This window comes from Lissotriton vulgaris, unplaced genomic scaffold (genome assembly GCF_964263255.1).
Source record: "Lissotriton vulgaris unplaced genomic scaffold, aLisVul1.2 SCAFFOLD_1139, whole genome shotgun sequence".
Lineage (NCBI taxonomy): Eukaryota > Metazoa > Chordata > Amphibia > Caudata > Salamandridae > Lissotriton > Lissotriton vulgaris.
In genome coordinates this window covers 515,820-528,336 of record NW_028241234.1, presented here as the reverse complement: position 1 = coordinate 528,336, position 12,517 = coordinate 515,820, and the positions used below count along the sequence as shown (strand labels likewise).

The window sequence follows — 12,517 nt, the reverse complement described above, 5'->3', positions numbered from 1 at the left end:
AGTGAGAGTGCTCTAGAATATTTAAAAACACATCTGTAATTGATGACGCTGAGGGAGCAATCCAAAACTGCATGTGCACTTGTGCAGTGGAAACCGCTGTTTTGGTCTGCAGATCTTAACTTGGCAAAGAAATAAGCCACATCAATTCTATTGCAAAGTCTGCTCGATACCAACTGCGCCTTCTTTCGGGGATCAGGGCACTTCTTCCCGGAACAAGACCTAAAAACCCTGGTCCAATCGCTGGTTCTCTCTAGATTGGACTACTGCAATTTTTTTCTTACAGGCCTCTCCAAATCTCACTTGTCCCCCCTTAAATCTGTTCTCCATTCTGCAGCTCGTTTCTTTTTTGGGGCCAAAAGAAGCAACCACATCACACCCATTTTATCTTCCCTCCGTTGGCTTCCCATCGAGGCAAGATCTATCTACAAGACTGCCTGTATCACCTACAAAGCCTTGCACTCCTTCTCTCCTTGCTACCTGGCAAATAAATTGAAACTCACAGTGTGTTCTAGTGTTTGGAGTGACTGCCACTTATTGCAGTATTATATCTCTATTTGTATCCAGTACGCTTATGCAACATGCCCACTTGTCACCCTTTCCTCTTGTAATGTATCGTTTGCTACCTCATCTTGTATCTTGTTTACTGTTGTTACTTGCACAATTATCACTTTTTCCTCATGTAACGTAACGTTTGCTCTTGTACTATGCACACTTGTAATTTTCTACTCATGTATCATTAATGTTCCTATTGTGAAGCGCTCTGACACCTTCGGATAAAGTCCGCCCGTGACTCATAGTTGTTGAGGCCACTGGGATATAAATCCATAGTTACTAAGACTAAAAGGCAACAAGAATTTACAGAAATTCACAATAGCATAAGCAAATATCCTTCCTCTGGCAGAACCAGAGCACAGATGGGACCAGAGGCCAGGAATAGCTGCCAATGCAAACTAAACGCCGCGGAGGACTTATGCCGTGTGATCTCCTTGTGCCCTTGGTCAGAACCAAGGAACAGGCATCTGCTAAATGTTATGTGGCAATCATGTTACAAAAGGTATCGACAAATATGTGCCCTTCAGTAAGGTATTCAAAATCCCACAGAAACAAAGGCTGTGTTCCAGGTACTGAGAATCTGGAAATTTCAGACAAAATGCGTACCACTGAGTATCAGAAATGAGTGGACAACAGGGCGGCTATTTCTAAAAGACCTACTCCATATGAGAACGAGCCCATAAATACTTGTGAAGCACGACCCTGTTAGGTCCCTCCGGCACGTCACTTCCTCCCTACTAGGAACCATTGGAAGAATTGGCAGTGCAGAAAAAGTGAATAAGAAACCCCATGTTAAGCCCACGTGAGGCTGTAAACGAACAACAATGACCTAACACATGATGCTACATGCAACCATCACCTAGTCACTGTCCTCACCACATTTCTCTTGCCTGCCCTCACAACATATTTAGAACAGCAGAAACGCATCTGGCTCTACTTTGGGAACTCTGAAGGAGGTGCGAGAACCACAGGTTCGGTTCAGTGTGGGACCTGCTGACCTACATGATACCAGTGCTCTGCAAAACTCTGAACGATGCCTTTAGGCCCCGATCATGACTAGGCGGACCGCGGAATCCTCTTTTGTGCTCAAACTCCTGTTTGTGCCAAAAATGACATTATAATTTGTATACAAGTCATGGGTGTTTGCGGGAAGCCAAGCCTGATGCAAATCGTGGGAGAAAATAATGAACATGAGCTGTTTGTGCAATATGGAACTGGCAATAACACATACAATTAACAGGTTATTCCCCATTCCAAGGTAGTAAAACTATAATCCGCTGCTAATTGCGTACCCCCTAGTTTGCAAACCCCGCCCAATCACAAATTAGAGGGTGCTCAATTTACAGGTTTTTGCCTCCCAATTTTAACGAGGCCCTGCTTTTATTTATTAACACCCTCCCAGGAGTGTTCCTCTCACAAAACACCTATTTAACCCTTTTTTCTACGGTAATTGCCAGAGAACTGGATGCCAAAAATAAAAATGTGAATAGGTTCCTCTTTGAATGAGGCAATTTTCGAGTTACGCATTGATCATCCGTTGAGACTACAAATTTCAATGGCAACTGTAACTGTAAAAACTGATAAATATAATTCCGAAAACATACATGAACAAACACATAGGGTAATTACACATGACTACATAGTAAAGTTGTATTTCAAACATAAATGTTTGATAGCATTATTACTACTATTACTACTACAACTACTACTACTACTACTAATAATAACAATAATAATAATATTAATAATATTAATCATAATAATAATCATAACGACTGCCAGCCCTGAAAGGCTTCCTTGTGTTCAACAAAAGTCAAACTTAATAATTGTATTAAGATGTTGGTGGTGGTCTTAGGGAGTCTCCAAAAGGAAAGAGGGATTCCAGGACCAGAGTGCTCTGTATCGTGGACAGCAAAGAAAGACCAGAGAGGGGTGTAGTGAAGGTAGAGGGAAGAAAGGAACAAGTAAATAAGGTGCAGTCTGCCACTAAGCTAAGAAAGATGGCTTTAAAAAATATTTTAGCAATAGGATATGATCAAGGGAAGGCTCTGAAAATTGGAGAAGCGTTTTCTCTAGGACTTTCTAAAACTTTTGCTCAACTGATTTTTTCCAATAAATAAGGACAGTTACGGTTTGCTGAAGTTCATCTGTAGGCGAGACACCTAACAGCCTACATATGGCTAGCTTAGAAGTTCCTCAGACACTTCAAGATATCTTTAGAATTTACCAACTAGGCAAAGTCTAAGGCTCAAGTTATAAAGACTTGTCATCAGATGTATTTTACTTTTTTTTAACCGCGGTTCACTAAACTTCTTCAGTCGACCTGGATTCAGTTCAGGATTCCGTTTTAAAAGCCATGGCAGTGTCCACACTGAAACAAGAGAAGGAGGAATCTGAAGCAAAAGACCAGAGACCAATTTAAATTAACAGTTTTGATTGAACTACATATAAAGCATCTACATAGTGCAGTGCTTAATTTGAGCCAGTGATTCAGGGTGCTCGACACAGGCACTTAATTGTCAGCACCGGCTCTAGTGATTGTCCACCACATGATGGCGCTGTCTGCGGAGAAAAGCAACAGGGTTTAATAAGTCAATGTAGAATGAAAAAGAACATTACCTGCCATTCATGCCATTATTATAGCTTTGGATGGTCTACAGACGGCTGAATTGTCTTGTCATTGTAGGAATGCGATGGTTAGTAGTTCAATTGGTACGGCTGTTGGCAGTGCTGGCAGGGGCAGTGGGTAGTTCAGGCTGCAGTGGCCTCCTGAGAACGGCCCTGGCACTTAGTTTTTTTTAAATACAAATTTAGCACTAAAGTGCCAACCCAACCACAGAGGCAGCAGCGCACTGTGTGTACTGACACCAAAAGAGTCAAGTAGTCCAGGTGACAGATATAAGGCAGGCATATTACCAAATGAATAAAATTAAGTAAAAATAAAACTTTTAGTAATAGTATTTGACCTAGGTTTTAAAGCAAGTGTTAGAAATAGAGGTCTCTAGTTGGCAGAGGTGTGCACCCTGTCCAAGTATGGACCCTTATTCTAGTCATGGTAAAAGAGTCACACACCTAAAATAACCCCTGCTCACCCCCTTGGTAGCTTGGCAATGCAGTCAGGCTTATCTCAGAGGCAATGTGTAAAGCATGTGTGCAAAACACACACAATAACACAGTAAGAACACTACAAATGGACACCACACCAGTTTAGAAAAATAACCAATCTTTATCTGAATAAAACAAGAACAAAATGACAAACATCCAACAGACGCAACTCAAGATATCACTTTTAAAAGGTTCAAAATAGTTAAGTTCATAGGTAACTATGGATGGGTCATTTTTATCACAAAGTACCTGGGATGTCTCAAAATCAAAAGATGGAAACAGGCGCAGGAGAAATGAAGTGCTGGAAAACAAAGCAATGTGACGATTCCTCACTCTCAGAGGAAGTGATGCGCCAATTCCTTACTGCCAGAGGAGGTGATGCATCAATTCCTTGTTGTCAGGGAAAGGGATGCGTTGATTACTTACTGCAAGGAGGAAGGTGATGCTTCGAAATCCGGACATGTGGCCTTGGTTCCTTACTGCTGGGCAATGACGATAAAGAACTTGGTGCACAGGCGCGATGCATCAAAAAGCTGGACATGCTGGGTCGATGCGGTAGGAGCCAAACAGGCACTGCATTGATTCTCAACCCATGTGGCAGGTGATGGGTTGATTTTATCAGTCACGCAGCAGGGCCTGCATTGAAGTCGGAGTGAGCTTGTGTGTCACATCCCAGTTCTCAGCACGGCATCGGAGGGTTGAGTTTCTCACCCCCATGGTTCCATCTGTGTATGAAGTGTGGTATTGGGGTGCGTAGTATGTTCGTAGTGAGTGAAAGTGATGCGTATGTAGAAGTATAAGAGGCATGTATGTATGGGGATGTTTGTGAGTCTGGATTTTTCTATATAATTGATGTGTGTAAATAATGTACAAACTGTGTTGTTTCACATGATCAGTATACATTGTACTCTTTCTTTTTGTCTTTCTGATTTGTAGCATGAAACTGTGCACAAACTCATTAATGTCTAAAAATATATAAAAAATATTTTTCAAAAAAAGTTCTAACTTTCAAAATAAAATTTGGACTAATGCAACTTCTGTTTTATGTGTAGTAGAGTATTTTATGGTGTGCCCCGTATGTGAGCTTTTTTGAGGCACTTGTAAAAGAAAGATAGGTTAGAGGGTTACTATCTTATGATAGTTCTTATTGGAGTGAGTGTCTCAGACATCAGAGACACGGTGCTCAGGACTAGGGCTGTGGCGATCTTTTCATCTGCACGGCAGGCGCTGCGTCAATTCCTCAGCTGCACAGCGCCGATGCATTGGTTTTTCAAACACATGGCGGAGCTGCTTCAGGAAATACAGGCAATGAAAGGCGATGCATGGATTTTCTTCTCTTCTTTGAAGCAAAGCCATCTGGAATTGGCACCACTTGGCAGGTCAGAACTTGCAGCAGAGGAGTACAAGGGCTGCAGATGAAGTCTTTCATGGCCCTGAGACCTCTTAATAGCAGGCAAGCACACACAGGCCTGTGGAGAACCTTAGAAGCAGGATACAGAAAGCAAAGTCCAGTCCTTTCACTGTCCAAGACAGAAGCAGCAAGCAGTAGGCCAGCACAACATAGCAACAAGCAGAGTGGAAGTTCTGCTCCCACCGTCTTTTCAGCTCGTCTACTTTGTAGATTCTCTTCTTATTCCAGAAGTGCTATGAAGTAATAGTGTCACCGCTCCATTACCTATACTAGTTTCTTCCTTGAAGTAGGGAAACGTCAAAGGAAAGTCTTTATAGTGCACAAGGCCCTGCCTTTTCCTGACTTGGCTCCAGACACACAACGGGGGGTGGAGAGAGCTTTGTGTGAGGACAGGCACTGTCCTATTCAGGTGTCAGTGACAACTACTTCCACCACTCTAGCTGAGGTAGACTCGTCAGCCTGGTGATGGGCCAGCAGGATATGCATGGTACATCTCAGCTCCCTTTGTGTGACCGTCTAAAGTGAATTTACAGACAGCCCAAATGTCAGTCTATACCAGATGTGGATTCCACAGGCAGGCAGGCAGGCAGAGGCACAGAATGGTAAAGCAAGAAAATGCCCACTTTCTAAAAGTGGCATTTTCAAACACGTATTTTAAAAAACAACTTCACTAAAAGATGTATTTTATAAATGTGAGTTCAGGAATCCCAAACTCCAAATCTCCATCTCTTCCCAATTGGAAGTTACATTTGTGAGAGGTTACAAGCCAGCTCCAATGATAACCTACGGGAGAGATAGTCTTTGCAATAGTGAAAAACGAAATTGGCAGTTTTTCACTGTTAGCACGTGTAAAACACACCAGGACATGTCCTAACTTTCACATACACTTCACCCTTCCCAAGGGGCTACCTTGTGCCTTCCTTGGGGCTGCCTTATATGTAGAAAAAGGGAAGGTTTGGGCCTGGCAAGTGATTACACGAGCCAGGTAGACATGGCAGTTAAAAACTGCCCACACAGACAATGCAGTGGCAGGTCTAAGACATGGTTGCAGGCCTACTCATCTGGTTGCCACTGTCAGTGCTGCAGGCCCACTAGTACCATTTGAACTACAAGCCCTGGGCACAAACAGTGCACTTTACTAGGGACTTACCAGTAAATTAAATATGCCAATCATGGATAACCAATCATACTCACAATTTATACAGGGAGCACTTGCACTTTAGCACTTATCAGCAGTGGTAAAACAGCAGGTCTGAAGCAAAAAGACGGGAAAAAATGCCAAAGATGCCAGGTCTATCAGCAAGGATAGGATCAACTGCTACAGTGGGGATAGAAAGAGGGACTAGAAAAGAACAATGTCCCTAGTGTCAGACACAATTTTTGACTCCCACTTGACATATGCAGACAGTGCACTCCAGGCCTACCATCCTGAGACAGATGAGTGAGGTTCTCTTATTCTAACAACCAATAATCTCATAGGGTCTTTTCTCTTCCTCCTCTCCCCACACTTACAATGTACAGGTTACGTTTAATAGCTGGCTCTTTCCTCGCCTGGTTTACTTCATGCCTTATTACTTATTTGATGTGAAATGGAACCCCAGTACATACTAGTAAGTGCATGTTTTGCACATTAGTGATACGGCATCTGGAACACCCATCAATGCTGCCATTGTATCTGCTCTCTCATTCAATCTCTGATGCTGGGAAGTGGCAGACTGATTAAGTCAACCGTTCCCGAATTCGACACACGCAGGGAGGATGGCACACCCAGAAGCCGAAAAGGGCACTGGAGTTAGCGATCAGGGCCGGTTGTAGCCATGGGCAGTATGGGCAGCTGCCCAGGGTCTCGCGCTCAGGGGGCCCCCTCCGCCGGCCACAGATGGGCACCTAAGTGACATGAAAGAGGATAGGGGACACAGAGCCCTTTTTTTTGGGGGGGGGGTGGGGGGGTGTTATTTGGCAAGTTAACGGCTCCAAGTGTGATGCGAGCGTTTCTTTAAGGAAACTGTCTCTGCTGAGTTTAATGAACTTATAAAGCTTGGTTGTTGCTTCCCAAATGATGAGACAGCCTCAGTATGAAGCGGCCAGGCCACCAGGCAGGTACAAAGCTGCCTCCTGAAGCGAGATGCGGTGTCTGGAGGAGCGCACTTCATCATGCCAGGAATGTTGACTGTTGATTACGTGAATTTATTCCTCCCTCGTGAATGGGGTGAAGCATGTCTGGGCACAACTACTTTGCCGTCGAGAGGTCAGGCGACATCCCCACCCGGCCTTTGGAAAGTGGGGCAAAGTCATGTTGCAGGGGCTGAAGAAGCAAAGCGTTATTACTGCCTTGGAGATGGGGCAAAACTAACTTGTTGTCTGCAAGGGAGGGCTGCAAAGCTAATGTGATGTCTCGATGGAGCACTTCTAAGCTGGTTTGCCATGCATATGGCGAGGTCCACACGTTGTGCGGCAGTGAAAACATGCCTGGTACTTGTCAATAGTCAATAAAACAGCTGGCTTAGATTTGAGGGGAGCTGCGAAAGCCCACTGGCGTGTGACGAGCCTCGCACTCAGCCCACCAGCATGGGGCCACGCACCGATGCGTGTCCCGTTGTTTCCCTGCCGAAACACCAAAAGAAAGGTGTCTCCTTACAATTAGGGTCCATGGGAGGGGGTCCCCTTCCCTTGCCACTCAGGGATGGTGTCTGGAGGCCTAGGGGGAGACACTGCGGGAGACCCATTGTCCAGCATTTTATCGCCCCCACAGTTTAAACTTTTAGCCCACAAGCGATTCTCACATCTATCGGGCTGAAGGTGTGAGAATTGCTCGTGGGCTGAAAATTAATACTGTGAGGGCGCTAAAATGCTGGCCAATGGGCCCCCCACAGTGTCTGAATGGTCTTCTTGCAAGGGGTCATTTGTGTAAATTAGAGGGGCCTCGCACATTTCCTTTTGGCCCAGGGCCTCGCAAATCGTAGAACCGGCCCTGTTAGCGAAGGAGGGTAGATGCAGTGCCAGTTAGCCCATCCTTACCTGCACGGTGTTACTCAAACCAGTGGAAGAAATGACTACAGAAATGAGACGTTTATGGTTTAGGCCTAAGGAGTATATGCATTTACAAGAAGGTGGCAACTCATCTGCATAAAGAGTTATAATGAAACCATGTGCTAACACTACACTGAAAGACTGTTTCACTGTACATGCATGTAATGGAAGCTCTCATTTGGCAGTATACATATTTGTGATTGATCCATTAGCTTCTGTCGAGCAACACATTTATTGAATGATAGACTCCAGTAGTTTTCCATTGGTTACACTTTAACAAGTAAGAATTAATAATTTAAAATGAGGAATGTAGTTGCTTTGTGAGGTTCTGTGGAGCAAAACAGAGGTGTCTGGTAGAAGGATCGTAGGGAATGGAAGAAGGGCACATTTGTGCTCCAACTATAAGAGTTTTTGCTTAATAAGTTTAAAAGGCAGTACAGTAGAAAATGAGCAACCCTATGTCCACTGAAGCAGTCGTTAGCAATAGCTGCAGAGCTATTTTATAATACAAGAAATTCTGCAATCCCTGTATAAACTCACCTCTCTAATTTCTTTATAATCGGCGACTTGGGACGCACTCAGTAGCTAATGATAATGAAAAGACGTCAGAACTTGACTGTAATACGTTATTACAGTTGAGCTCTAACATCACAATGCCCTGCTGCCAGAGCCAGCAGCCGAGATGAAAGGCAGGTGAGGTCAGAGAGCATAATTGAAGCAGCTGTTTAAAGTAACAAACACAAAATGTTGCTTTTCTTTCTGATGCTCTATTTTTATAGCTTACAGTAAAAAAAAAAAACGAAATGTGTTTTGCACCACGTAGATAGTTGTATTAAAGTTAGAATCTTTCTGCATGTTTCTACATGTTCCAAGCTACTGCAGCTTATTTTTATATTTAAAAACTTACTGGTATTGAACTATTTCTAATATCTTTTTACAACAAATATCGAACAGGATTTCGATGTGTTTAATTTTGCGCTAAAGGTTCTATTTTTACTCATGTGTGCAAAGAGTTTCTCTCTCTCTTTCGTATGAAAGAGATATGCACCATGGGGCAGATTTATTTTGGACTTGCGCCATGTTTGCGTCACGCAAGAGCGGCATAAACGTGGCGCATCCCTGCGACCCATTTACAACGTGACGCATTTAGGCAGATGCGTCACGTTGTAAAGCCCTGCGCCACATGTGGGCGTTCTGGCGCAGGGGGGGCGTTCCGGGGCAGGTGCGCCTCGCAAAAATGGCTGAGTGAAATCTACAAGATTTCACTCAGTCACTTTTAGGCCAATGCTGCGTCAAAACCCTGCGCCTGCTTGAAGCAGGCGTAAGGCTTGACGCAGCATTGGACAGATAGGGCACCCCCGAGCCTTGCCGGAGCTGTGTCGCGCTTGCGACACAACTCCAGCAATGCACCACTTTTACGGCACAGATGCGTCACGCATCAGTGCCATTTTTGCCCCATGGTGCGCCGCATTGTAAATGCAACGCACCATGGGTGGCGGAGCTGCGGCGCACAATAACTGGCGCATCCCTGGGGATGCGCCAGTTATTGTAAATCTACCCCCAACGTTTTAAGTGGTTTGGGGGAAAGGTAATGGTGTGACCATGTATTATATGGGATAAAATGCCCCCTGCTGTACAGGATAGCGATATTACAGTTCATTTTGAGGTTCCGTATCTTTATAAATGAACTCAGCCTTCGGCCTCATTCCTTTATATGGTTATGGAACTCCTCTGTGACTTTCAATATCCTTATATTATACGGCAGGGGGTACTTTAGTCCATATATATGTTTAAAGTTTTTATGGTTAAATGGCATTTATACATTGCACAATCCGCCAGTGATAAGGCATTACATCATTTTCATTAGTCATGGGATGCCTTTCCAAGCACTTTGGGGGTTTCCATCGAATACCGGAGCCTGATTCCGTTTATTGATGTATATAACTAGCAAAGCACATATGAGCACACCCCTGTTAGGAGAATATATCAGATACGTGAGTTGTAGGTTATGTAATGGCATGCTACGTTACAAACATTTTGAAGAGTGCACTTTGACCCAGAAGTTACCATGGCAGAGTTACAGTCTGGAAGGTTTACATGAATTCAGCCTATGAGCCAATCAGAACCATAAATAATGGTCTTTCTATGTATCACCGGCGTGACTCACGTTTCTCACGGTCGAGCGTGGAACAATGCCCTTTGTCCTTTTGCAAAATCCCCGATGCGAAGAATATGAACCTTTTTTTATCCATGTGACAATCCTCAAAGGTATCCATAACGAATGAGGCTATTACACATTCCAAGTTGCAGGGGTACTTGAGTTACCTGGGGAGGGGGGGAGGGGGGGGTGAGTCTGGGACAGGGCAGGCTAGTGGGTTGCTAGGGTGGAGCGTTATAGTAGGCTGTAATGAAGTCAGACTGTGCCTGTGGTCTATGACTAAGACACACCCGCAGATGGTTTTCCTGGCTGCAGATTCACACAGAGTAAAACTGGGCTCCGTGTTCCTACATCCGGTAATTTCAGGTGCAAGGACACTGGGCCACATAAAAACAGCTGGATCTATGTGCCCCATGGCATTCCTCTTAGACAGTCGATATTAAAGGTTTTTAAACCATGTGCCATTATCTGGCCCCCTGCTGCTTAGGAAAGCTCTATTTTACTATACCACCTCCATTACATCCAAACCAATACCTGACATAGTTGATATCTATGTGATAACCCTGGAGGAGAAAGGAATGTGTTAACCAGAGAGGACGAAGGTGTAGTGTCAATTTCCCGGCGTCATCAATTACCTAGCACTGTCTCTGAAAAGCTTTGCATCCTGGTACAAATCCCACATCCTTCCATGCATGAGTGCTTACACATTGGTATCCCTATGACCATGTGCTGAGGCATTCCAACCAGCACCTGACAGGCCCTGTAGAGCTGTACAAATCCCCTTAGATGTTGAGTCCTTGAGATGAAAAAATGTTACTCGTCAGTGCCAAACCTCTGGGATATCTTGCCATTAAACTGGGGGGTTCTGCGTCGCGGTGCCAGACCTCTGATCCACTCTTGGCCAATAGCGAAATGAAATCTGCTTGTGCCGCTCCCTGAGATATCCTGTCCTAAAGGTGAAATGCTATAGCAATGTTGAAATCCCTCTTGCTGAAGATTGGAATCTCAATTAAATTCTAGGATTAACTATGTCACCTTTTATTTTGCCTCCAGGTTTCTGCGAGTCAGCGGACCAGTTTCATATTCTCAAGGGTAAGTACTAGGCCTGAAAGCACAGGCCTAAGTAACTGGGTCCGTGGATGCACTTGCATAGCCATCAGAAGCCTGCTTGGATCTCATAAGGAAGAACTCACCACCAAGCAATAGTGTCCAACATCTCCTAAACTACCCCTGTTTCCTGTGTAAGGTCCTCTGCAAAATTACCATTTGCTGTACATAGTAACTTCAACAAGGCGAGAAGTTCTCATGTAGATAAATACAGTTTACCATAAAATGCAAGAAAACAGCCTTGATACGTTGACATATTGGGAATTATCTGCCCCCCCCCCCCGCCCCAGTAAATGCTTTTATTCTACAACTTAATGGCGAGAAAGTCCTCAGATAGCGGCTGTATAGATATGGAGATGAATGAGAGTATTTTTTGAATGGAACAAAATCTGCCAAAGTATTGTAATGCAATTTTGTGTCATTGTAAGGGTGGAGGAAAATGATCTATGAGGTCCCACTCATACTGGGAAGCTGTGCAATATGGTACACTTTTGCCATCAAGGGGTTCTAGGGAAATCATAACCACATGGCGAAAGGCTAGGTGATTTGTACATGCCACAAGACACTGAAATCTCAAGATTAGATCATTTTAGGCAGAGGGAGAAATCACAAGGGGGCATATTACTAACAAGTAGCGATATTTACAGCTAAATAGGTTGAGCGTCGATTTTTTAAATCGCTGCCTATCGCTGGATATGTTAGCGGAGAAAACATGCTATTAGCAACGTTTTTCTCCATTGTGCTAAAATATCCAGCGATAGCGGCGAAATGCGTGAATATCGCTGAGAATACAGCGATATTCACGCATTAGCGATGAAATGCTCTTAGCCATGTTATCCACCTCCCATTGGATAACATGGCTAAGAACTGGTCTGGGCAGTTGTTAGTATTTGGAGATATTCGCGCTTAGCGCAAATATTTCCAACGCTACGCCTGCCTTGCTAATACGCAATAGCGACGTTAGCGACTGCTTTCAGTCGCTAACTGGTTGGGTACACCCACTTTGCATGTCATTAGCGATAAACATCGCTGTCATGCAAAGCGGGCCTCAAACCGCTCGCTATCGCCTGAAAGCTGTCGCTAACATCAGTTAGCGACAGCTTGCTAATAGGGCGATAGAATTATCGCCGGTTAGCGGCCGAAAACGCCCGCTA

General features: G+C 44.3%; 1 protein-coding gene across 1 annotated transcript in view; it reads left to right on the top strand.

The window, feature by feature from the left end:
- C8G (complement C8 gamma chain) overlaps positions 1-12,517 on the top strand; it is a 69,363-nt gene that overhangs the window by 51,337 nt on the left and 5,509 nt on the right. The window contains exon 6 of the mRNA XM_086948057.1: positions 11,310-11,348. Within this exon, the coding sequence (XP_086804183.1) occupies positions 11,310-11,348 (39 nt within the window). The remainder of the gene's footprint in view (positions 1-11,309; positions 11,349-12,517) is intronic.